Source organism: Xiphophorus couchianus, chromosome 15 (genome assembly GCF_001444195.1).
Source record: "Xiphophorus couchianus chromosome 15, X_couchianus-1.0, whole genome shotgun sequence".
Taxonomy (NCBI): domain Eukaryota; kingdom Metazoa; phylum Chordata; class Actinopteri; order Cyprinodontiformes; family Poeciliidae; genus Xiphophorus; species Xiphophorus couchianus.
The window spans coordinates 24,247,118-24,270,755 of record NC_040242.1 but is presented as its reverse complement, the minus strand read 5'-3'; the positions used below and the strand labels follow the sequence as shown (position 1 = coordinate 24,270,755).

The 23,638-nt window shown below is 36.3% G+C and overlaps 1 protein-coding gene across 5 annotated transcripts in view; it reads right to left on the bottom strand.

Moving 5' to 3' along the window:
• Positions 1 to 11,354: 11,354 nt before the first annotated feature.
• The window catches only part of dse (dermatan sulfate epimerase), a 77,263-nt gene continuing 64,979 nt past the window's right edge, over positions 11,355 to 23,638 (bottom strand). For all 5 annotated transcript variants that reach the window (XM_028040072.1, XM_028040074.1, XM_028040076.1 and 2 more), the window contains one exon: positions 11,355 to 11,659. In XM_028040072.1, the coding sequence (XP_027895873.1) occupies positions 11,545 to 11,659 (115 nt within the window). In that variant the 3' untranslated portion in view covers positions 11,355 to 11,544. The remainder of the gene's footprint in view (positions 11,660 to 23,638) is intronic.

Here is a 23,638-nt window from a genome sequence, read left to right as displayed (position 1 = left end):
TCCTTCTTAGAAATCTAAAAACACTCTCAAATATTATATCTCCTGACGATTTCTGAAATATTTCTTCTAAATCTAATTTACAATTATTCATCTCATTAACCAACATCTCTCTCTCCCTTACATACTTATTGCATTCTAAAAATACATGCTGTATTGTTTCCATCTCTCCACAATACTCACAACAACCTGTACTGTGTTTATTAATTAACTTAAGAGTACTATTTAACCTTGTGTGCCCAAATCTGATTGTAGAAATAATATCTTCTTCCCTTCTATTCCTATTACCTTTTCTATACCCCCCAACTCTTTTTTGAATTTTATAATAAAATCTCCCTTTTTCTCCTCTATCCCACTGCTCTTGCCATTTTTCCTTCATATACTCCTTTACAACACTCTTTATCTCATTTCTACTCATTTTAATATTTAATTCAACAATGTCTTTATTAGAAGCTCTCTTAGCAAAATTATCTGCCAATTCATTTCCTACAATACCAATATGAGCAGGAATCCAAATTAATTTAATCTGAGATCCTTTCTTCTTAATCCTGAAAATTACCTGAAGTATATCCTCTATAATATCTTGTCTAACTTCCGATTTCATTCCTTCTATACTAAGTAATGCACTACTAGAATCTGAACAAATTACAAACTTTCCTTTTCCTATTCCCTCTATCCATTCTAAGGCTATTAAAATTGCCATTAATTCACCTGTATACACTGTTAGTTTATCACTAATTCTTTTATTTTCCATAACATTTAAATCTGGAGCAATAAACGCTATCCCTACTTGATTATTTGACTTTTTTGAAGCGTCTGTATATACTTGGATATACTTTGAATATTCTTTATTTATATAATTTTCCACTTCATTCTTTTCCATTTCTCTTCCCTTTTCCAATAATTTTAAGTCAACTTCAGCCTGTTCTAAAACCCATGGTGGGATGGCAGGAGAGACAACTACTGAACTAACTTGAACTTTATCAATCCCAATTTCTTCTATTTTACTTAAAATTACCCATCCAAAACTATTTGTATTCTTCTTTTCTTTTTCCTGACATGGTTTTAGTGTTAAATATGGAGGATAATTTTTGCTATGACCTTTAATATTCGCCCAATATGTTACTGCTATTTGTTCTCTTCTAATCTTCATTGGCATCTCACCCATCTCAACCTGTAGAGCCGAGACTGGAGTTGTTTTCATCGCTCCGCAGCATAATCTTAACGCTTGATATTGTATTTTGTCTATCTTTTCCAATAACTTATTGGAAGCTGAATTATATAAAATACATCCATAATCAAAAATAGATCGAATTAGACCAATCTAAAACGTTCTTAATGCTTTCCTATCAGCTCCCCATTCTCTGCCTACTAGACATCTTAAAATATTTAAAATTCTTTTACTCTTTACCACTATCTTATCTATGTGTGTTTTCCATGTGAGTTTTTTATCAAACCATATCCCTAAATATTTAATTTCATCTCTCCTTTCTATTATACTCCCATAAAATTTAAGTTCCACATTACTACTCACTCTCTTATTTGAAAAAACAACAAATTTAGATTTAGATGTTGAGAACCTAAATCCCCATTCTAACGCCCATGCTTCTACATTATTTAATGCTTCCTGCACTTTCTGTGTTATATATTCAATGTTCCTTCCCCTTTTCCAAATGACACCATCATCTGCAAATAGTGAAACACCTAAGGATTTATCTATATTACTAAAAATATCATTAATCATTATATTAAATAACATAGGACTTATAATACTCCCTTGGGGAGTTCCATTTTCCACTTGATACTCTGAACTAATTTCCCCTTCTATTTTCACTCTTAACTTTCTGTCAGTTAAGAAATTTCTAATCCATCTATACATTTGACCCTTTATACCTGTTAGCTTTAATTTAATCAGCAACCCTTCTTTCCACAACATATCATAAGCCTTTTCCACATCCAAGAACACTGCTATCACACTCTCTTTATTAACTTGAGCTCGTCTAACTTCATGTTCCAAACATATTGCTGGATCAATCGTACTTCTTCCTTTTCTAAATCCAAATTGGTATTCCTTTAAGTTCCCCTTGGATTCTAAGAAATATACTAACCTATTATTTACCATTTTCTCCATAATTTTACATAAACACGACGTTAGGGCTATTGGTCTATAACTTTCAGTTAAATTTGGATCTTTCCCAGGTTTGCATATAGGAATAATAATAGCTTCCTTCCAGTTATCAGGCAAAACTCCTTCCTCCCAACTTTTATTAAACAGTTTTAAAATTTTTTCTTTACTCACAGCACTAAGATTACTCATCATATTATAAGTGATTTGATCATTACCAGGTGTCGATTTTCTAGAATTCCTCAACACTTTATCTAATTCAGCTAAGGAAAATTCCTTGTTACTATTATTATCATAATTCTCATCATTTTGAATTAATTCTATATTCCGCTGTTTGGTAGTTTCACGTCCTAATTTTTCCCTATTATTTAGATTCTCTGTACTATGTATCTTAGCAAACATCTTTCCTAATACCTCAGCCTTACTTTTATTATCTATAATATTATTTCCATTCTCTTTAATTATTGGGAAAAAAATTTCTTTTGAATTCCCTGACATTTTTTTAATAGTATTCCAGACTTTATCTAATGCTGAATTCTTCCCCAAAGATTCACAATACTTTCTCCAATAATTTCTTTTAGCACTTTTAATAACTCTTCTAACTTCTGCCTGTTTTCTTTTATAATTTATCAAATTCTGAAAGCTTATCATTTTTTTCAATATCTTAAACGCTTTGTTTCTCTGTTTAATAACTATTGAACATTCTATTGTCCACCAAGGAACTATTTTTTTCTTTATCCTATTCCCATTACTTTTGGGAATACTTAATTTGGCCGAATTTATTATACCCTTGCTAATTTCAGAATTAACCTCATTAATTGGATTATTTATATCTACCTTTTCCAAGCATTCTTCACTCATAACTCCAAACATACCCCAATTTGCTCTCCCAAACTTCCACCTTCCCTCAACTTTTAACTGTTCCTCCTTCATAACTACCCCTATATTAATGATTATTGGGTAATGATCACTCCCCATTGTATTTTCTTTGAGTATTTCCCATCTGCATACATCAGCCATAGATTGAGACACCAATGTCAAGTCAATAGCAGACTCTTTGCCTCTAACAATATCCACCCGAGTGCCTTCTCCATTATTTAAAACAATCAATCCTTTTTCTTCTATGAACTCTTCTACAATCTCTCCATTATAATTATCTTGATCACCCCATAATGTGCTATAAGCATTAAAATCCCCACACCACACTATTTTCCCTCTCCAATTTTTTAGGACTTCTATAAGTTTTGATTTTTCTAATTGCTTACACGGGTTATAGAAATTAATTATTTTAATACTCCCTTCATTTGTCCATACTTCAGCACCAATAATTTCTAAGTCTGACACTATTTGTATTGGTATTTGAATAAATTTTATGTTAGTTTTGATAAAAATAGCACACCCTCCTCCATTTTTATTTTCCCTGTCTTTACGTAGAACTGAATAACCGTTAATACTAAACTGTAATGATGGCTTGAGCCAAGTTTCTTGAACACATACTATATCCGGTTTTGGATTTAAATTACTAATGAAACCTTTAAATTCTTGACCATTTGCTATTAAACTCCGAGCATTCCACTGTATTATTAAAATTATGAAATTGTTTGAGACGCTTCAAGATCAGTTGACCCTTCACCTTGTCTTAGCTCATCATGTATTTTTTCCCAAGACAAATCTTTTACCTTAAAAAATTTAGAAGCTGCTTTCACTATAATTTTAATCTTTTCAGTTTTATTTCTTGCTTGTTCTGAACAGTTAATAATATACGCAAGAAATGGAATTAATTTATCTAACGTAATATTTCCCTGATCATTTTTTGTCATTACTTTCCTTTCCTGACTTACATTCAAATTACTATCATCATTTCTCACCTGTTTCACTGCCTCAGCATAAGTTACTCTCTTTTCAGTTCTAATTTTTTGAACTTCAGCTGCCTCTTTTCTTACATTGCATCCTCCATATGCTGCAGTATGATTTCCTCCGCAGTTGCAACATTTAACAGGATTATTTCCACATTCTCCATAAGGGTGTTCTCCTCCACATCTGCCACATCTCTGTTTCCCTCTACAAACATTTGCAACATGTCCATATCTTTGACATTTATAGCATCTAACTGGTGATGGAACATATTGTCTTACATTGTAACTCAAATATCCAATCATTATCTTATCAGGCAGAACCCTATCTTTGAAGACCAATAGTACAGATGTACTATCCAATTTCTTTCCATCCCTAAAAGCTTGTAGTCTCTTAATTTCTGTAATTTCTCCTCCTTTAATCATTTTCTTCAACTCTTCCAAGTTTTCTCCTATAGGGATTCCTGAAATCACCCCTTTCGCCCCTTTTATCTCCCCCACCACCTTTCTTTCTATCACTTCCTTTTTACACACCATTTGTAGCTTAAGAGCTTTATTTCTTTGTTCAGCATTTTTACATATAATTAGTAAACTCCCATCTCTTATCACCTTAGCCAGCTCTACCTCTCCAATAGCTTTCATAAGCCCATTCGACAAACTAATAGGACTTACCCCCATCAAATCCTGTCCAGTTTTAAACTTTAATATTACTTTAAATTCTTCCATCATTGCTTTCTTTCTTATTTCAGCTGTTTCTTCTTCATCTTCAAAAGATCTTTTCCCATTACCCAATCCTTTTTTCCCTTTATCTCTCCCCCCTCCCCCTCTTCTATTTTCTACCATTGACCAACCTGTATCCATATTATCCTCCTCCAAACTTCCCCCACTACTACTAGCCATCTGATCCACTCACAACCCAGATTATGCCACAAACCGCTTCTTTTTCCAAATGTCAGCGTCTCTTCTCCAGAGCTCCTCCTTTCCGGTACAATCCCTCAGGAACAGCTGAGACCAGATCACCCCTCCGCCTTAATCTCAGACGGAACGTTCATCCGCTCATTATTTACACCCGCCGCGGCTTAAAGACGATTTAATCCCGACTGGTCTGCTCTGTTTGACATTCATCACCATTTTTATTGTGACTAACAACAAGTTAACTCATGGCTAACTTAGCCATGAGCCATAAACTCTCATTTAAAGGGACAGTATTGTGTATTTTCCAGCCAAGTGCCATTAGCACAATCAAGTAAGTATGATTTTCAGAAAGACTGCAGCTTTGCCAAGAAGGAACTTTGTGGAAATAGGCAGTGCTTTTTTTTAGCAAGCGTTTAGGCACCCTGAATGGTTGCCATGGGACAACGTTTCCCAATTCCGGTCCTCAGGCCTCCCTGCCCTGCATGTTTTAGGTGTTTCCCTTCTGCTACACACCTGGATTGAATATATGGGTGATCAACAGGTTTCTGCAGCATTTGATGGTCATGCAATCATTTGAATCAGCTGCTCTGGAATAGAGGCACATCTAAAACATGCAGAGCAGGGGGGCCTGAGGACCGGAATTGGGAAACGCTGCCATGGGAGATTCAAGGATTCCTCAAACATGCATGAAAGAATCAAAGCAACATACCAGGGGTGTTTTTGTTGTTTTTCATTGTAGCGTGACATAAAGATCAAGAAATTTCATTTTACATAATATATGTAAAATGAACCAGCAGTATTTCCGGAACATCTGGTCGTTGTGCAGTCTTGTGGTGAAAGACTGCACAACGATTAGTGTGCAGTCTTTCGATTAGTGTGCGAGTGAAAAATACCTCTTGAGTGAGGTATTGTGAAAAATACCTCCCCAGTTCTTATGCCTTTTTGCTTGTGTCTTGTTTATACCTTGTTTATGCCTTTTTGCTTGTGTCTTGTACAAGACACAAGCAAAAAGGCGTGAGAATTGGGGAGAATTTGAAAAGGAAATATTCTGATGCTCGGCTTATCACAGGTACCCAGAGCATTAACATATAAGGCCAATATTGCCCTCTTTACACTTGCTGCCTGTTTCATATCAGATAGAGTTTACGATTCTTTTAAAAACTTATACAATTTTAGATTGGTTGGCCCCTTCTTATCTTTATAATCTTTTGAAACTTCAGTCTGTATTGTTTTACCCATCTATTCTTACAGTGACTTTAAAGGTGGCGCGCATAGGTGCTATCTCAAGCAGTAATGAGAAGTGGGACCCGTCCAGGGTGTCCATCCTCATCTGTTGTTGATGTGTCCAATAATTGTGCTCAGCTTTTTGGGGGTAATTAATCACAGCTTAGTAAGTTTGGTTGGTTTTACTGCATAAATATTTAACATAAGCTAAATAGCTCGTCTTCACCCAAGCAACTTTTCATAACAATATAGAAGCAGAATGCAATTGGAAAGAGTTTTCTTATCTTATTCTGAAAAACCAGCAGTATTTCCGGAAACACATGCACACTCTATGTAGCTAGCTTGAAGTTTTTTGTGATCCATGCGGACTTGGGCGAAGTCCAAGTCCACAATTAATCCCTTCATGTGTCGTTTTGAGTTAAAATGCGGAATTATGGCAATGTTTTGTTGGTTTTCTTGGTCTTTATTGAATTCAAAGACAGGGTCAGCAGAAAATAGAAGAAATTGAAGAATTTTGTCTGACTGTGAGGAAAGTCAGACAAAATGTAAGAAATGCAAGACAACTTTCAAATCTTAAATTAAGCTATTGACACATTGGCATAAAGATTGGACTTTGTGATGTTGGATGTTACAATGTTAAGCACTCTTACATAAAATTATTTCTCTTTAAAAAAATGGAGGTGATTATTAGAAAGCCGTATTTGTGAATAAAAACTTAGCCAGAGGATTAAATAATTAATATATTTTAACTCTTTATCCCCTGTTACAGGCACGTGCAGGGGGGAGGGGAGGGGGCGAATGGGGCTTGAGCCCCTGCCCTTTTTATCCTTGATGCCCCTATAGTGCCCTTTTTGAGTTGTTTTCTTTTTTTTTTTCAAAAAAAATTTTTTTTAATTTTTATTTTTAACCTGTATGGCAGAAGGCCTGTTTGTGCCCCTCAGTAATAATATTTAGCTAAATATAATAATTTAGTAAAAATAAACTAGTCTGACTGCCCCCAGTCTAATAATGACTTTCAGAGCCTCCCTGTTGTTCAGACACCGGGTCCGCCCTCTCCTCCTCCCTGGGGAGGAGGAGAGGGCGGATCTGTGTCCTCTAACTGGGGAAGAATATTTTTTCATACACCGGTTTGTGAATAAAAACGTAGATCTGATGTTGACGTTAGAAAAACTGTTTCTATTTATATTTTTATAATCGTCCTTGCAATAGCGGGACAAAACCCGTCTCACCCCTAAACTCAGAAATGCTTCAGCTGCAGAGAAAACTTCTGACTTTAACTTAATCATTCTGCTAAAAGCCCGGTTCGCTACAGGCAGCTTGAGTCGGTCCCACTGACAGATATAAAGAATATCTGTCTTTCTATCAGACATCCTGATATAAGATACGGTACCGACTGTCACCGCGAGTCGCAACGCAGCTCAAAGCCCCAGTACCACCTGGTACCACCTGGTACCACCTGGTACCACCTGGTACCACCTGCTCTCTGTTCGCTCTGCTTTTCCTTAACGTTTCTACCAGGCGGGTTAAAGCCGCTGCTGACTGGATCTGGGCTGGAGGTTCGCGGCTGTAAATAGAAGTTATTGCAGATTTTAATTAAGATTTTGTTAAAGGAAGATTCGGCCCAGAGCATTTAGAGTTCACAAAATAAACATCGGAGAAAATATTGTAGCAATAATTAGAACCGCAGCAAAAAGCCAAACATGCCACAATGAAATTAATCAAAATGTCTCCAAAGCATCGGCGACAGGGGCCACCGGGTAGATTCCAGGTTCAGAGATGCGCATCTTAGCAGCTCTTCATGCAAGGCCGGCCCAAGGTAATATAGGGCCTTAGACAGAATCCCCCTTCCTCCAGAACCCGTCCTACTAAGAACCTCAGCATCACTAACATGTATAAATATAGATAAGGTGAAGTCTGTGAGAGGGAGGCCAGGTTTATTGGCAGAGTTTAAAATCATCCATCCATCCATCCATCTTCTTCCGCTTATCCGAGGTCGGGTCGCGGGGGTAGCAGCTTCAGAAGGGAGGCCCAGACTTCCCTCTCCCCAGCCACTTCTTCCAGCTCTTCCGGGGGAATCCCGAGGCGTTCCCAGGCCAGCCGAGAGACATAGTCCCTCCAGCGTGTCCTGGGTCTTCCCCGGGGCCTCCTCCCGGTGGGACGTGCCCGGAACACCTCACCAGGGAGGCGTCCAGGAGGCATCCTGACCAGATGCCCAAGCCACCTCAACTGGCTCCTCTCGATGTGAAGGAGCAGCGGCTCTACTCTGAGTCCCTCCCGGATGACTGAGCTTCTCACCCTATCTCTAAGGGAGAGCCCAGCCACCCTACGGAGAAAACCCATTTCGGCCGCTTGTATCCGCGATCTCGTTCTTTCGGTCATGACCCAAAGCTCATGACCATAGATGAGGGTGGGAACGTAGATCGACCGGTAAATCGAGAGCTTCGCTTTTTGGCTCAGCTCTCTCTTCACCACGACGGACCGGTACAGCGCCCGCTTGACAGCAGACGCTGCGCCAATCCGCCTGTCGATCTCCCGCTCCCTTCTTCCCCCATTCGTGAACAAGATCCCGAGATACTTAAACTCCTCCACTTGGGGCAGGACACCCCCCCTGACCCGGAGAAGGCACTCTACCCTTTTCCGGCTCAAGACCATGGCCTCGGATTTGGAGGCACTGATCCCCATCCCGGCCGCTTCACACTCGGCTGCGAACCGATCCAGCGAGAGCTGCAGATCACGATCTGATGAAGCCAAAAGGACCACATCGTCTGCGAAAAGCAGAGATGAGATCCTAAGGCCACCAAATCGGATCCCCTCAACACCTTTAAAAGTTCAGCAACAGTTTAAAATCAATCACTGATTATTGGTTATTTGCTGTGATGTATTTGTGAACAAACCCAATTCAAACACAAAGATTACACCATATTGTAGCCATGGTAACACAACAATCAAACTCAAGATGATTCTTTAAACTTTTACAAAGTAAACTTCCTAATTAAATCCTAAATGTACTATTTATTTTTCTCAGCTGAATGCATTAAATAAAATGTAATAGCATTGTCATTCTCTACAAATGATGCTACAGGTTTAGATCTATTATCTGTGTTACAATTAAACCATTTGTAGGGGCCCCTGAATGTCTGGAGGCCCCTGAATGGCCCCTACCAGCAGCTACTGAGTTTTCTTTGCCTTGATATCCCAGTCTTATAATTCTAGGCCTTAGAGGTGCTAACATCAAACTATTATATAAACCCCTTTGAGCTTTTTGATCTATAAATCAGTCTGCAGCCATGTTGTTCTAGAGGTTAAATAGATATTAGGGCTTAATTAGTAAAATGGCAGCAATTTTGCTTATTTCGTAACTTCATAACCAGAGACCTTCTCTCCTCTGGTCTGTTTAACAGCTACAGTCTCAGATCAGCTCAGCTCTCCAGGACTGTCAGCAGCAGAAACAGAAACTTTATACCTGTTGGGGAAAATATAGACTATAATTGCTTTGCATTTCCCCGCATGATGGCAATGATATAGTAGGATCCAATTAAATTCTTGATTAATATGGGTTGTTGCTATGTTGTTGTATGGAGTTTTTGTTCGATGTGCCCCTTTTTTAAATTTGAGTCCCTGCCCCTCCATAGGTCTCTGCACGGCCCTGCCCTGTTAGAAGTCCAAATTTTATTATGGTATAATAAAACTTAAAGATGCAATAAACTGTATATCCACTTTTAAAAATCTTTCTAAAAACGAAAGAAGTTGCAACTGAAAAAATGTGTATTGTCTGAAAGTCTCAGTCACAAAATACACACGAATTGATATATATGTTGAATTTCTTTTGCAGAAAGTAATTACAGGGAAAACTTTATTCAATTCATCTAAAATTGATGCACAAAAACTCGTATCTTAATGTTTTTGTGGGAGTGGAGTACAAAGACATTTGGTTCTTATTTTCACAATTTTTAAACAAATGTTTTCTTCTTAGGCTAGAGAGGAAGAAAATTGAAGTCAGAGTGTTCCTTGTGAATTTCTTGTAACAAGTCAAACATTCATAATTTATTTTAAAAAGGACATTTTAATTCCATTTGTCTTTTTATTTCTCAAAATGTAGCATCAGGCCTCTTTGTCTTTGTTAGCACATCAGCTCCACTTTATATCTAACTTTAAGCCACATAAAAGATGTTTTTTTTCAAGAAACAACTCAAAATGTAATCATGTCTCTTAATTAGTCAAACCTTAGTTGCCTTTATAACTGTTAAATTCAATGTTAGTGCATATTGATGAGTATTTTTTGCCATGTTGGAAATATAATGTTTACAGAGCAAGTTGTGTGTCACAAAAAAAGAAAAAAAAAAACAGCTTTCAAGAGTAAAGTATTGAAATTTTTGTTTCACTCTACTGAGCATGTGCGATTAGATCAAATTTTGCTCTGTATTCAACAAGCCTTAGCAAAACATGATTGAACAGCTAAATATCTCTAGCATTGACGTTGGAAAGCAAAAATACTGTACATTTAGAATAGATTTTTTGTTGTATTTTTTAGCAGTCCAAGTGCCAAAGCAGTGAACAGTCCCACCATTTTGGATGTCGAAGTTGTGACACAATGTCAAAATTCTCTTTGAACACTAGTAATCTGCACACTTGAACACTTATGTTCCCTTTGATTAAGTACACACTTCATAGAGGGGCGTAGGGGCACTGTGAGTATTGGTATAGTTCGACCACAGCAGCAGGGTGACCTTAAAAGGTGGAGGCCCTTAACAACAAAAAGAAATAAATAATAGTTCTACTCATTTAATCATTAGTATAACTTTGCATCAATAACAATTTTTATCATTTGGAAAGTAATAAATCCATCTAATTCTACTTCGTTTGAGTTAAATTTAAAAATGTAATAACATTGGTACTTTGTCATTTATGATTCGTAAATAGAAATTAAAATCTGTAGGTCTTCAATGTAAAAAAAAAACAAAACAGAAAAACCCACTTTGTTTTGTGCATCTCTACTTTGCACGACAGGGAGAGCCCTGAACAACCAATTGGAGAAGAGAATGTCGTCTTCATGGACTTTTTTTGATCAGATTACTGTGATTAATATGGGTTTTTTTTTTCATCTATTCATATTACAAGTGCTCTATCGTTCCATGTAAACATCACTTAAATCATGTGAAAGTTACATCCTTTCCCACTCTAACATTACAGACAATAAATAAGTGAGGTAAAAGCTTCTCCATTCCTCCTGACTCCATTCTTAGGAAACCTTTATTTGCTTGGCAGTTCTACTCTTTGGAGGGATGATCTCAACCTTGAAAGGGATAAAGAATTCAACCACAGATTTTGTGTCTTGTAATTCCAGGCAATATTCCTGCGCAATCTTTTCCGCCGACCAGGTCCGGGGCTGGTGCTGGTGGCTGCCGAGAGCCGTGAGAGCTTCGGCAAGGGTCAGCTTCCCTTTAGGAACATCTGTGAGCTCTGGCAGGCCGAATGCGCTTCCTGGTAAACTGACTCTGAGGGGCCTCCGGTCTGCTTCTTTACCTGCAGATGCATCCCCCGAAAACTGTGGGGAAATGATACAGCAGGCAGTTGGTGTAAAGAACTGGAGCTGTTGTAAACAATTATTTTAGTATTCAAGAAATCTATTGATTATTCTGACAATCAAGTAATCAAATAAAACATTTGATAAAATAAAATATTGGTAACTACTGCCACAAAGTATTAATCAACATTGGCCGAAATTTACATTTGCATTTCTAACACTTAACTTTTCTGCAGTTTAAAAAATGTAACTGCAACACTAAGCTTAAATAAAGCTTCATTTTTAAGTAACCTGGACAAAATGTATTAAAAAATCTGAAATTATATTAAAAATAATACAATTACTTGCATTAAAAAGTTTAACACATTAAAATCTATGCTGTTAACTAATGTATTAAATGTCCCGACCATAATTTTTAGCAATAGTGGCATTGCATTGTGGTGCATTGATGTAGAAAAAAAAAAGAAGTTTTTTTTGTTTGTTTATGTTTTACAAATAACATAAAAAATGTGGTGTGCTTTGGCACTTAGCCCAACCAAATCAGATCTTAACAGAACTTATATTTATTTCAGCTGTTCTTAGCCATGTATCTACCAGCTTTGCGCATCCAAAGGCCAAACAATTTAGGAGATTTTTTCTTAGCAGAGATTAGTCAAATTGGATCATCTCTACAACAATTTGTCAAAAATTGTTATAGACAAATTTTTGTCTACAACACAGATTTTGTGTATAGACAAAAAAATCTACACACAAATTTTTTGTGCGCCTAGTTAAAATGGCGCTTTAACTAGGAAATTTATTACAAGCACATGATTTGATCTGAGCCCTTCCACTGACGCTTTGAGTGGATGTTCAGGATTCAGTTGGAGGGTGAGTCTTTGACTGCACCCTCCACGTTGTTTTCTGAGACTTCTCTTGTGTGCAACTGCATTCTTCTTCCCTTCACTGAGCTTGCAGAATAACAGCACCCCAAAGCATGATGCTGCCATCACCATGCTTTACAGTAACGATGCTTTGCTCAACATGATGTGCAGTGTTAGTTTTCTGTCACACATAGCTCTATGCATACAGGCTATGCTGAATTAGTCCTGACGCAGGTGGACTCCATTTATTAATCACATGACTTCTGAAGGGTATTTGTTACACTGGATTTAATTAGGGGTATCAGGGTAAAATAAGATTTTAACGTGTAAAATATATTAGAATCATCTGATTTTTTCGTTTAATAAACAGATCTGCTCTAGTTTGTGTTGGTCTATCAACTAGAACAGGGGTTCTCAAATGGGGGTACGTGTACCCCTGGGGGTACGTGGAGGTACTGCAGGGGGTACGTGAAGCTTTTCAAAATATCTTTAAAAAATCAGTAGGCTCCTCATAATAAGTCTTGGGAAAAATTATTTTGTGAAAACTTCAATAAAATATAAATGTGTGTTCATGTACTGAATTTTATATTCAGTATTTAGTTTCAATATCCTTTAAAATAAAACGGTTTGACTGGTTTTATACCTTCCTGGTGGTCACCGTCTTCTGTTTTTCTTTTTTGTTTAACCATGCAATGTTTGCAATATGGATGTATTTGTCAGGTTCACTGATATAAGTTGTTTGGCTTTAATAAATCAGACAGTGATTTTACAGCACTGTACCCCCTTTTAATTCCAAAAATGTTTTGCCCGTGTCAGGGGGTACTTGACTAAAAATATATTTTTAAGGGGGTACATCACTGAAAAAAGTTTGAGAACCACTGAACTAGAACACCAACATTCAGTCAAGTCCTGTTTATCCTGGTCTAACTGAGGACAGAACTGAACATTCTGAGGTCCTGCTGTCATTTAGCAGAGACAGGGACAGAGATAGAGACAGATAGGACTCAGTCTGACCTCTGGAGCTGCTGTTGGATCCGTGGACTCTACATACACAGACCTGAGATGTTCCAACAACGACTCATTCTTCTTCATCACCAACTCCGCGACTATAACACAGAACAAACCAGTTACCACACATGACCCGAGGCATGTTCTAGAAAACCGAGCCCACAGTGCGTATGCCCCTTAAGGTTACACAAGCAGCTCAGCCTCTCACCCTCAGAGCTAACGGCGGACGGCGTCGCTGTGGTCGCGTGCCGGGGTGCTGACCTCGGCTTCTCTTTGGAGATCTCTCGCAGCGCGCGGTTCTCCACGTTATAGTTTCGGAACATCCGCGCGAGTCGAGCACCCATGCTGGTTGTATCATAAAAACCCACTATTGCTTCTTCTTCTTGAAATTTATTGGCGGTTGGCAAGAAACCTTGGTGGCATTACCGCCACCAACCGGTAAGAAGTGTGGACCACATGACATCAAATCCAGTAATTCCTACAATGCAAAATAACATGGTCCACAGTCACATTTCCCTGTCTGATGTTTCCCTATCAAAAATAATGAGCTATTCTGACATTACAATCAGTGTGTCCGATTGTAAGTCATGAAACAGCTATCTCTTGTTGTGGAAAACATTTATTTCCAAGCACTGTCAGGTGAAATCACTCAGTCAGGTTTATTTGCATATTGTGCACAATATAGAGAGCTTGTAAGACAATCAATAATGAAGAAGTTCCGAATGAAAAAGCTTCCCCAGGCAGAGTCAACACATACTGTAGGTATTATACCAGGGATAATGAATCCAAAACATGTGAGAGACAGTCTGGTTCCCATGCAGCTGTGGGAAAACAACTTCCAACCTTGTGTGTGAAGCCCAAATGGGTTCTTTTGGTGAGAGTTTACAAGCATTTAATATAACATGATCAGCAGATGTTAACTTGCAATAATTTTCCACCACAATTTCCCTCCTTTTGATTATAAGTAAATATGTAATATTTACTATTAATCACATGTAAAATTTTATCCCATTCCCACTAATTATATAAAAGGAAATTTCAAAAATCTTTATGGTGAGAAGTGAAAAATTATCCCATACATTTTAAGACATTACATATTCAATCAGTCCTTAAAACATTATCCTGCAAGATCTAACAAAACCATATATGCAAGATACAAATAACCTACCGGCATTCATCCATTCATCCCTTTATTATTGTTACTTCTGTTAGGTAACTTATCCTGCAACCTCTCTTTGCTGGAGAGATGGTCCTGTATACGTTTTGTCATTTTTAAGGAAACCTTAAAAGGAGAAATGCTGTATTTGGAATAAGTAACTTGTTTAATTCTAAATTCTTCCCTGCAAAATAAGTGCATCCATTTCAATCTTTAGACCTCCCTAACACTTAATATTCATGAATTATTACATTTTCTGTTACTTATGTTAATGAAAATGTAGGTCTTATACTTGGGTTAATTATTTTAATCCTAAATTAAAATTTAAAGTTCAAGTAATACTAAGTCATCCTCTTTTGAAAATCTAATTAAAATTTAATATAATCACATCCTCTTTGATTTTAATATAACCCATGTTATAATCAGCAAGCAAAATTTTAATGTTGCCCCATCTGATTCTAATGCACCCACTTCAAAATAAAACAAAACAATTTCAAATTTAACTTCATCCTCTTTGATTCTAAATAAATCCAAGTTATAAACAACCAAGCAACATCTGATTTCATCTTCTTTGGTCAAAATTAAATATATGAAAAACCACGTAATCTCTGAAGTTGATTTTCTTTTTGAGTGCATATTTAAGGATAAACACAAAGGAGGGGAATATATTTTTGTGAAAATCAGATATTTTTGTTTTAAGTAAAAGATGATAAGAAAGTAATTCTAATTATAATTATGAAACAATGCATAGATTCAAAAAGCATTCATTGGTCATGTAATTTCTTCAAGTTGGTAGTTCAGCATTAAAAGTTAGAAACGTCTTAGATTGAGTTTCAATCTTTATGGCGTTAACTAAGATTTTGTCAAATCAGATTTTTATGCTAAAAAAATCTCAACATGCATTACATGTTATTTATGTCAACCCCTTCACTTTTGATTTTATGCACATTTTAATTTTGGTGTTACAGCCTGATGCTGCATATTAAGACATTTAGTTCATTTATCTAATCTAAACCTTAAGTTCTTATTTTAATGTGGTAACAGAGAACATAAATTAGTGTATTTCTGATGCTTAGCTTGTAATTAACCAAGTATAAACTTTTAAACTTATCAGTTTTAATTTTACACACATTTGAATTATTTTAAGTTGACTTTTCTTATGGTTAAGAAAATGAATTTCTAAACTCATAAACTTTCTTTGGAGTCAAACAACTAAAAACTATCATAATTAAGTTACCCAATTTCAGGTGTTTTCTAGAAACCCTATTAAAAGCTTACATTGATGCAATGAAGGTATAGATACTGTAAGTGTCCATTCAAAAACCCTACAAGAAATCATAGATTTTCCCATCTGGAAAGTAGGTAAAGTGTTGTAGAAGCAGGAACACTGATTACAGTCTATCTGCTCAGGAGGATTTGTTGCCTCCTGTCAGAAAAGTGTTGGTACAAATCTTCACTCTCTGCTTCGGCCTCTCGCCAGTGGACCAGCAATAATTCTTTGAGTGGAAAGCCTTTAAGAAACATTTAAACTAGCTGTTACTCTGGATGTTGTCCTCTTTGGTGTCAGAAGTTGTAGTACTTGATACTTGGTAGAGTGAAGTTTTGCTACTCATTCTGTTGTTTCAGATTTAGAGTTGTGATCTACGTAGATGGACATTACAGAGAGGTTCTGGTACTCCCTCACAGTGGCTGGTGTGGAATCAGGTTGTTCCTTCCTGGACTTGCAGGTGTGTTGGTCACGAGTTGCACCTGGAATGGCCTCTGGAACAGCCTCTGCCAGCTTAACAATGAGGAGGAACCTCATTGATGGAACCACCTAGACCCATTCTTCTGAATTGGGTAGGATATCCGTTTTAGACTGAAAACGTCTTCGCAGAATCCAACAAAGGGTAGGGTAACCCTAACCCTAACCCTAACCCCTAACCCGCTTTGTGGTCGCTCTGCCTCTTAATCCTCTAAGAGGGGCCTTTATTTCAGATAAAGGTCTTTAGGATACTCTAAAGTTTGGTTCCCTCAATTTAGAAAACCAAAACTCCAGTAAATACTTGCCTTATTTACCGATAAGGACTTTCACTAGGACTCATCCTAGAAACCAGTGGTTCCACTTCCTCTATAAAGATTTTTCCTCAGCGTTTCCAAGCAAAACAACAAATCTTTATGAGTATCTATTCCTCTATAAAGACTTTTCTTCATCTTTATGAGTGCCTTTTCCTCTCTGACAGATACCCCAAGTAGATATCTTCAAGGAAAATCTTATTCCCTTATTTTTAAAATTTATTTATTTTCATTTACATTTTTCTTCTTCTCTTTTTTTCCTGTATCTATTTTAGTAACCCATCAATCTCTATTTCCCAGGGTGAAAGATTTATTGGATCCTTTGCTATTTTAGATTTTATAATTTAGAATTTATAAAATGAATTTATTAGCTTGAGTGAGTATCTCATCAGATAACAGTGGATTGATTTAGTTGATTCCAGCACTGGAGCTGTGGAGCCGACCAGCAGCCTTCTCTTAAATCCTAAGCGAGGTTTGAGGCTGGAGCCTAGTGTCCAGGTCGGCGCCTTGCTTGTCAACATCCTCGAATGTCTAGTCGAGGGATCCGGGTCACGGCACCAAATTGTTGTGGAAAAAAAATTATTTCCAAGCACTGTCAGGTGAAACCACTCAGTCAGGTTTATTTGCATATTGTGCACAATATAGAGAGCTTGTAAGACAGTAAATTATGAAGAAGTTCCGAATGAAAAAGCTTCCCCAGTCAGAGTCAACACATAGGTATTATACCAGGGATAATGAATCCAAAACATGTGAGAGACAGTCTGGTTCCCATGCAGCTGTGGGAAAACAACTTCCAACCTTGTGTGTGAAGCCCAAATGGGTTCTTTTGGTGAGAGTTCACAAGCATTTAATATAAGGATCAGCAGATGTTAACTTGTAATAATTTTCCACTACACTCCTGTTTCATTCTGTTCTTCTCATTTGTCCAATTCTCTATTGGACTTTATTAAACCACTGTCCTTTCCTTTCTTCAACCCATAACTTTTGCCACCCTTCTTTCATTTTTCTTTAATAATACCTTTTATTTCTATTAAGCTAAAACCAACATTAATGTCTATCTTTACCCGACTGGTACTCTCTTTAGCCATCATATCTGCCATTTCACTTCCCTTAACCTCATGATGTGCTGGAATCCATACAAAATTTACTGTTAGTCCCATCATATTGATTCTATAAAGTGTTTGTTGTATTTCAATGAATATATCTGGTCTACTGTCTGACTGGTTATTTTGCAAACTGACTAATGAAGTACTAGAATCTGAGGAAATTATAGATTTTAATGGTCTTACCTCTTCCATCCACTGAACTGCTAAAAATAAAGTAAGCATTTCTCCTGCATACACTGATCACTAATCCTTTTTCCCACTTTAATTTGAAACTGTGGCACAATAAATGCTATTTCTACCCTATTAGTTGTATTGTTTGATGCATCTGTGTATATTTGCAGTTATAATACTGATTTAAGTATTCATGTATATATTTATTCATAATAAGAAATTTATCTTTGTTCTTCTTTTCTAAAAATTAAAAATCTACTTCCTCACCAGGAAGTGTCCAAGATGGTACTGCAGGTAATGGAACTGTCTGACATACTGTATATCTAATTGATTTAAATGAATTTCATTATCTTTAGAATTTATTGTCCATGCAAAGCTCTTTAATTGTCTGTTTTCCTTTTCCCAGTCAGGTTTAAGCACCTCTAATGTTGGATGATCATTTCTTTGTCCCTGTAAATTTGACCAGTAGTTTAAAGATAATTGATCCCTTCTAACTTTAAGAGGCATTTCTCCCATTTCAACCTGTAATGCTGCTTTTGAAGATTACAGGTAAGAGTACATACTCTTAAAACCTGATATTGGATAATATTTAAATAATAGAGGTTTGTATCTGCTGCTGAGTAATAGACTATATCCATAGTCCAAGACTGACCTAAGTATAAATTGCTTTTAATTAATTTCTATTAGCTCCCTACTGCGTTCCAACAAAACACCTCATGTCGCAACACATCTTCCAACATTTATTATTTTCTTAATGTGTACACCCCATGTCATTCTTTCATCAAATCACATCCCAAGAAATTTAAATTGTTTAACTCTTTCCAAATCCTGACCATGTAACTTTAAGTTATTTTTTCAACTCTTTTCCTTGTAAAAAACATTATTTTAGTTTTCTCTCTACAGAGAGACATTTATATGTCAATTTTTCTACAACTAAAATTGCTGCTTGAAGCTTCTTTACAATAAATTCTAAATTTCCTCCTCTTTCCCACATTGTTCCATCATCAGCTAAAAATGAAAATCCCATTCCACCCTCTACTTCCTGAAACATATCATTAACTACCATTGAAAATAATAATGGACTTACTATTCTTCCCTGTAGTGTCCCATTTTCAATATTCAAACTTTCAGAAGAATCCTTCACTATCCTCACTTTATCTTTGTTCTAGAAGTTTTTTAATTCATCTAGACATATGGCCATTTATACCCATTCTTCTAATTTTGATTAATACATTTCTAATAAAATATTTTTAAATGACTCACTTAAATTACTAACCATAACATAGCAAATTTGATCTTTTCCTGGAGCTGATAACTCATATTTTTTAAGTGCCCTATTCAGTTCTGCTATTGTAAACGACATATTGAATCGATAATTTTTATCTTCCATTTGCTGCAATGAATCCTTGTTCTCTAAAATTGTTTTTTCCTCTTAATTTTTTCCTTCTTCACTAATACTTTCAGAATTATGAATTTCAATAAAAGTATTTACCAACATTTTTGCCTTTTCTCTGTCATTCACTGCTGCTATTTCTCCATCATTTAGTGTTTGACTCACTCTTTTAATCCCATTCATCCTTTTAATCGTTGCCCATACCTTAGAAATATCTGTCTCCCTCCCTACCGAATTATAAAAACTCCTCCAATAATCTCTTTTTGCATGTTTAATAAATCTTCTCGCAATCATTTGCAATTTCTTGTATTCATTCAAATTCTGAAAATTGTGATTTCTTTTTAATAATTTGAAAGCTTTATTCTGTTTCTTGGTAACTTCAGTACATTCTGATGTTCACCAGGGCATCAGAATGCCTTCCCCCGCCTTTCTTCCTTATAGCCTGATTAACTCATTCTAACATAGCATATAGAAAAATTAAAATCATTAATACTACTATTCATATCTACTTTTTGCATTTTTATTTCACTACTATTCCTAAAGGTTTCCAAATCTGTAGACCTAAAACACAGTTTCTTTATCCCTTTCATACAATACCTCTCTATATTTAACTTTATTTCAGTCATAATAGGACAATGATCACTTCCTATAGTTGTTTTATTGATTACTTGCCATAAACAAACACCTGCTAGAGAATTTGAAGCTAATGTTAAGTCAATTGCTGACGCTGTATTATCTCTAAAAGTAATTCTGGTTCCACTTCCATCATTTATACATACCAAATTTTTAACATCCATTATTTCTTGTATTATATCCCCATTTTATCATTATGATGACTCTATAATGAGCTATGCCCATTAAAGTCCCCACACCAAATAACTTTACCCTCTAAAAATATCCCAAGTTTCTCCATTAAATCTATTGAAAGTCTTTTACATGGATTATAGAAATTGATTATTTTAAATCGTCCATTTACTGTCCAAATTTCAATAATTATATATTCTCATTCTCTTCCTTTAGCCAACAGTCCAAACTGAATTCCCTGTTTTATGAATGTTATACACCCTCCTCCAGATCCTCCCTCTCTGTCTCTTCTAATGCTTTCGTATCCTTTTATAACAAAATCGAGATTTGGTTTAAGCCAAGTTTCCTGAATACATATAATATCTAGATCTTCTTTAAATTCTTTAATAAACCTCCTGTCCATTTGCAATAAGGCTTCTAGTGTTCCATTGTAAGATGATCAGTTTTTGTCTTCCTGTCCTCCTATCTTCCCTTCTGCCCCTAGTCTCTTATGTGTTCCCAAGATATATCCCTCACAATTATTTAGATTTTTTCTGTGTTGTGCTTTACTTGATCTGTACAATTAATTACATATACAATGAACAACATAACCTTTTCAACTTTTAACACAGTTTCAGTTCCACTATATGTATGGTTCAAACACAATACACATCTTAAAATGCATTGATATGTATAGTGGAAGCGTCTTAGCGCTGCTGCCATTAGTTTCAGTGAGGTGCTTGCAGACTCCAACATCTTGTGCTTTCCTGATTTCCGCTTGTTTATGAAGACTCTTTTTTTTAACGGTATTTTGACCCAAATGGCTTTATTTTAATTATGTCCTTTTACCTTACCAGTCAAAAACATACTGGTAAGGTGAGTTGTCTTTGTTAGTTTAATAGCCATTTAAAATGTTTTGTGATCATTTTGTATTTTATGTCTTTAAATATTTTGGTTGTTTTTCCCTGTAAATCACTTTATGCAGCTTGTGATGTTGTCTATCCCAAAAGGTAAGAAACCGTAAACTCTTGGGGGTATAGCCAATCAGTGTCAAGGAAAACAAATGGTGCTCCTGGATTGCCTAATTTACAAGCACCAGCCAATAGTGTGTGAAGTAATTTTGCATGTGGGTATTTCAGGTTGTAAAGCTGCATGTTACTTTGGATATTTTAGATATGCTCCAAATATTTTTACTCAAATAATTGGGAGTTATGGTCCAAAGGAAAATCCGCAAATAGGTGAATCTGCGAATAGAGAACTGTGAATATTTTGGCTGTCCACTGCAGTCATGTCAATTAATGTGCCTTACCACTTTGAATGAATTAATTAAATGAAAAAATAACATACAGAGATCTTTACAGTATCCAGAAAATTATTTGAGACAAGGTTTCTGCACTGTAGTAAAAGGTTGTTAATTAAATGAGCTCAAATTAAGGCAAGTAAAAGGTAGTAAGAAGTAACTAAAGGTAGTAAAAGGTACTACATTTTTCATCATCCCTTCAAAATATTTTTAATTCTCCATTGATGCTTACTTATTGTTTTAAGTTTGTTTTACTAAAATCTGTATAAAAAAAATTATAACTACAGTACTGGCAGGGCCTGAGCTGTCACTGATAGACTCCAAGCTGCTGTGCGCATGCGTTGTGTTGGAACCGAGACTAGCTAGTCATTTTGCGCTTAGCCAGTGGCGATTCTAGCATCTAGAATAGGATTGCCATTCATCCCGTAAAATACAGAGTCGTCCCATATTTGCCCGTTAAATGTGCGTCCCGTATTGAACCGATACATAACTGTCTGAAAGACACGCCTATAATACACACGTCAACACTAAGTTCAACAATAATGACCAAAATAAAACACAGGAAATATTAAGGTCAGCTACATCATCGTGGCGGGACCTAAAGGACCCCTGAACGCTATGGACCAACATTGCCGTCACGGTTGCCTAGAGACGGACACTACGCAGCAGCGGTGAGCTGCTATTTACCCGCGTCTTTTTAAAAGGTCCTCTACCCGATTCCATGTCCTTAGAAGCAAAAACATTTTTAAAAATACAGACGTAAGTGAAAAGACTCGCATTATAAGCTGAACAATTTCATTTACGATGGACACCTTGTATATCGAAAGACAAAAAAAAATGTATGTGCTAGCTAGACAGAATGGCTCAGGAGAGGAACACTGCAGACCCGTCAGAACCTAAAGAACCAGACATCAGCGTCTCTTCATCCCCAATCATCTCCTGAGGCTGATATGGTACAGAACATTTGGCTATGATTGACTGAGTTTCTTATTGTGATTTTAGTTGACTATTGTGGTTTGATTATTTGCTTAGGATGTTGAGTTTGGGTGGTATTTAATAAATAATAACATTAGCCAAAATAAGTGGTCATTTAAAGAACAAATCACAATAGATTAACAGTAAATATATAAATATTTCCTACATTATTTGACCTCTGAACAATAATTGCTGAGAGGTAATTTAATGTATTATTTCACCAATACTTTATTAATGTGGTTTACCAGTTTGGATAATCTGACTTCCTATCAATGAAGAAAAAACATGCTAAGCAAAAATGCACCAGACCCAGACCTGTAGTCCAGGGGGCCAACAGGGGTTCTAAAGAAATTATACTAAATAAATGTCTTTTTTAAATATTCAGTGGTAGATATTTTTTAAACCTTCACAATTTTATTTTTAAGGTATTATTAAAAATACATAAAAATGTGCGTGCCTTGCAGAGTACGGGATAGCGCGACCCATGTTTGTTGACCTTGAGTCCTCGACGCGGAGTTGCGGGTTTGACTCCTGGACCTGACGATATTTGCCGCATGTCTTTCCACCTTTCCTGACCGCCTGCTTTCATATAAGGGACACTAGAGCCCACAAAAGACCCCCTGGAGGGGTAAAAAAACATAAAAATTATTTTTAATAAAAATTAATTTAATGAATTAAAAATTATGGTACTCCTCTTTAAACTGCTGTATGGAAATAGGATCACACTTTCCATCAGGGATCTGCAACCTGAATCTCTGGAGACACAAGTGGCTCTTTGGTTCACAATATTAAACTAGAAAATTTCGGAAGAAATTTAGCCGGGGCCTGCCAAGGCGCGCCCGTGGGTTTGGGCCCGGCGTTGTCACGCCACAAATTGGCATCGACGCTAAAGAACGCCGCAACATAATCAGTAGCACGCGGAGAACCACAAGTACGTTAAGTAAGGCGGACGTGCACCATTCAGTATGATTTAAAATTTTGTCAAGGCTTTTATTTTGGAAGTTTTGTTAAACTTCATTTCAAAGGGCCAAACTAATCCCATGCGTAATAGTCCTTGGGTTAAAATAGTTATATAATGCTCAAAACACAAGTAGTTGATGTAAAAATATTAAAGGCTTTTATTTTGAAATGTTTGTTAAGCTTCATTTCAAAGCGCCAAACTAATCCTATGTTTATCAGTGCGTTGGATG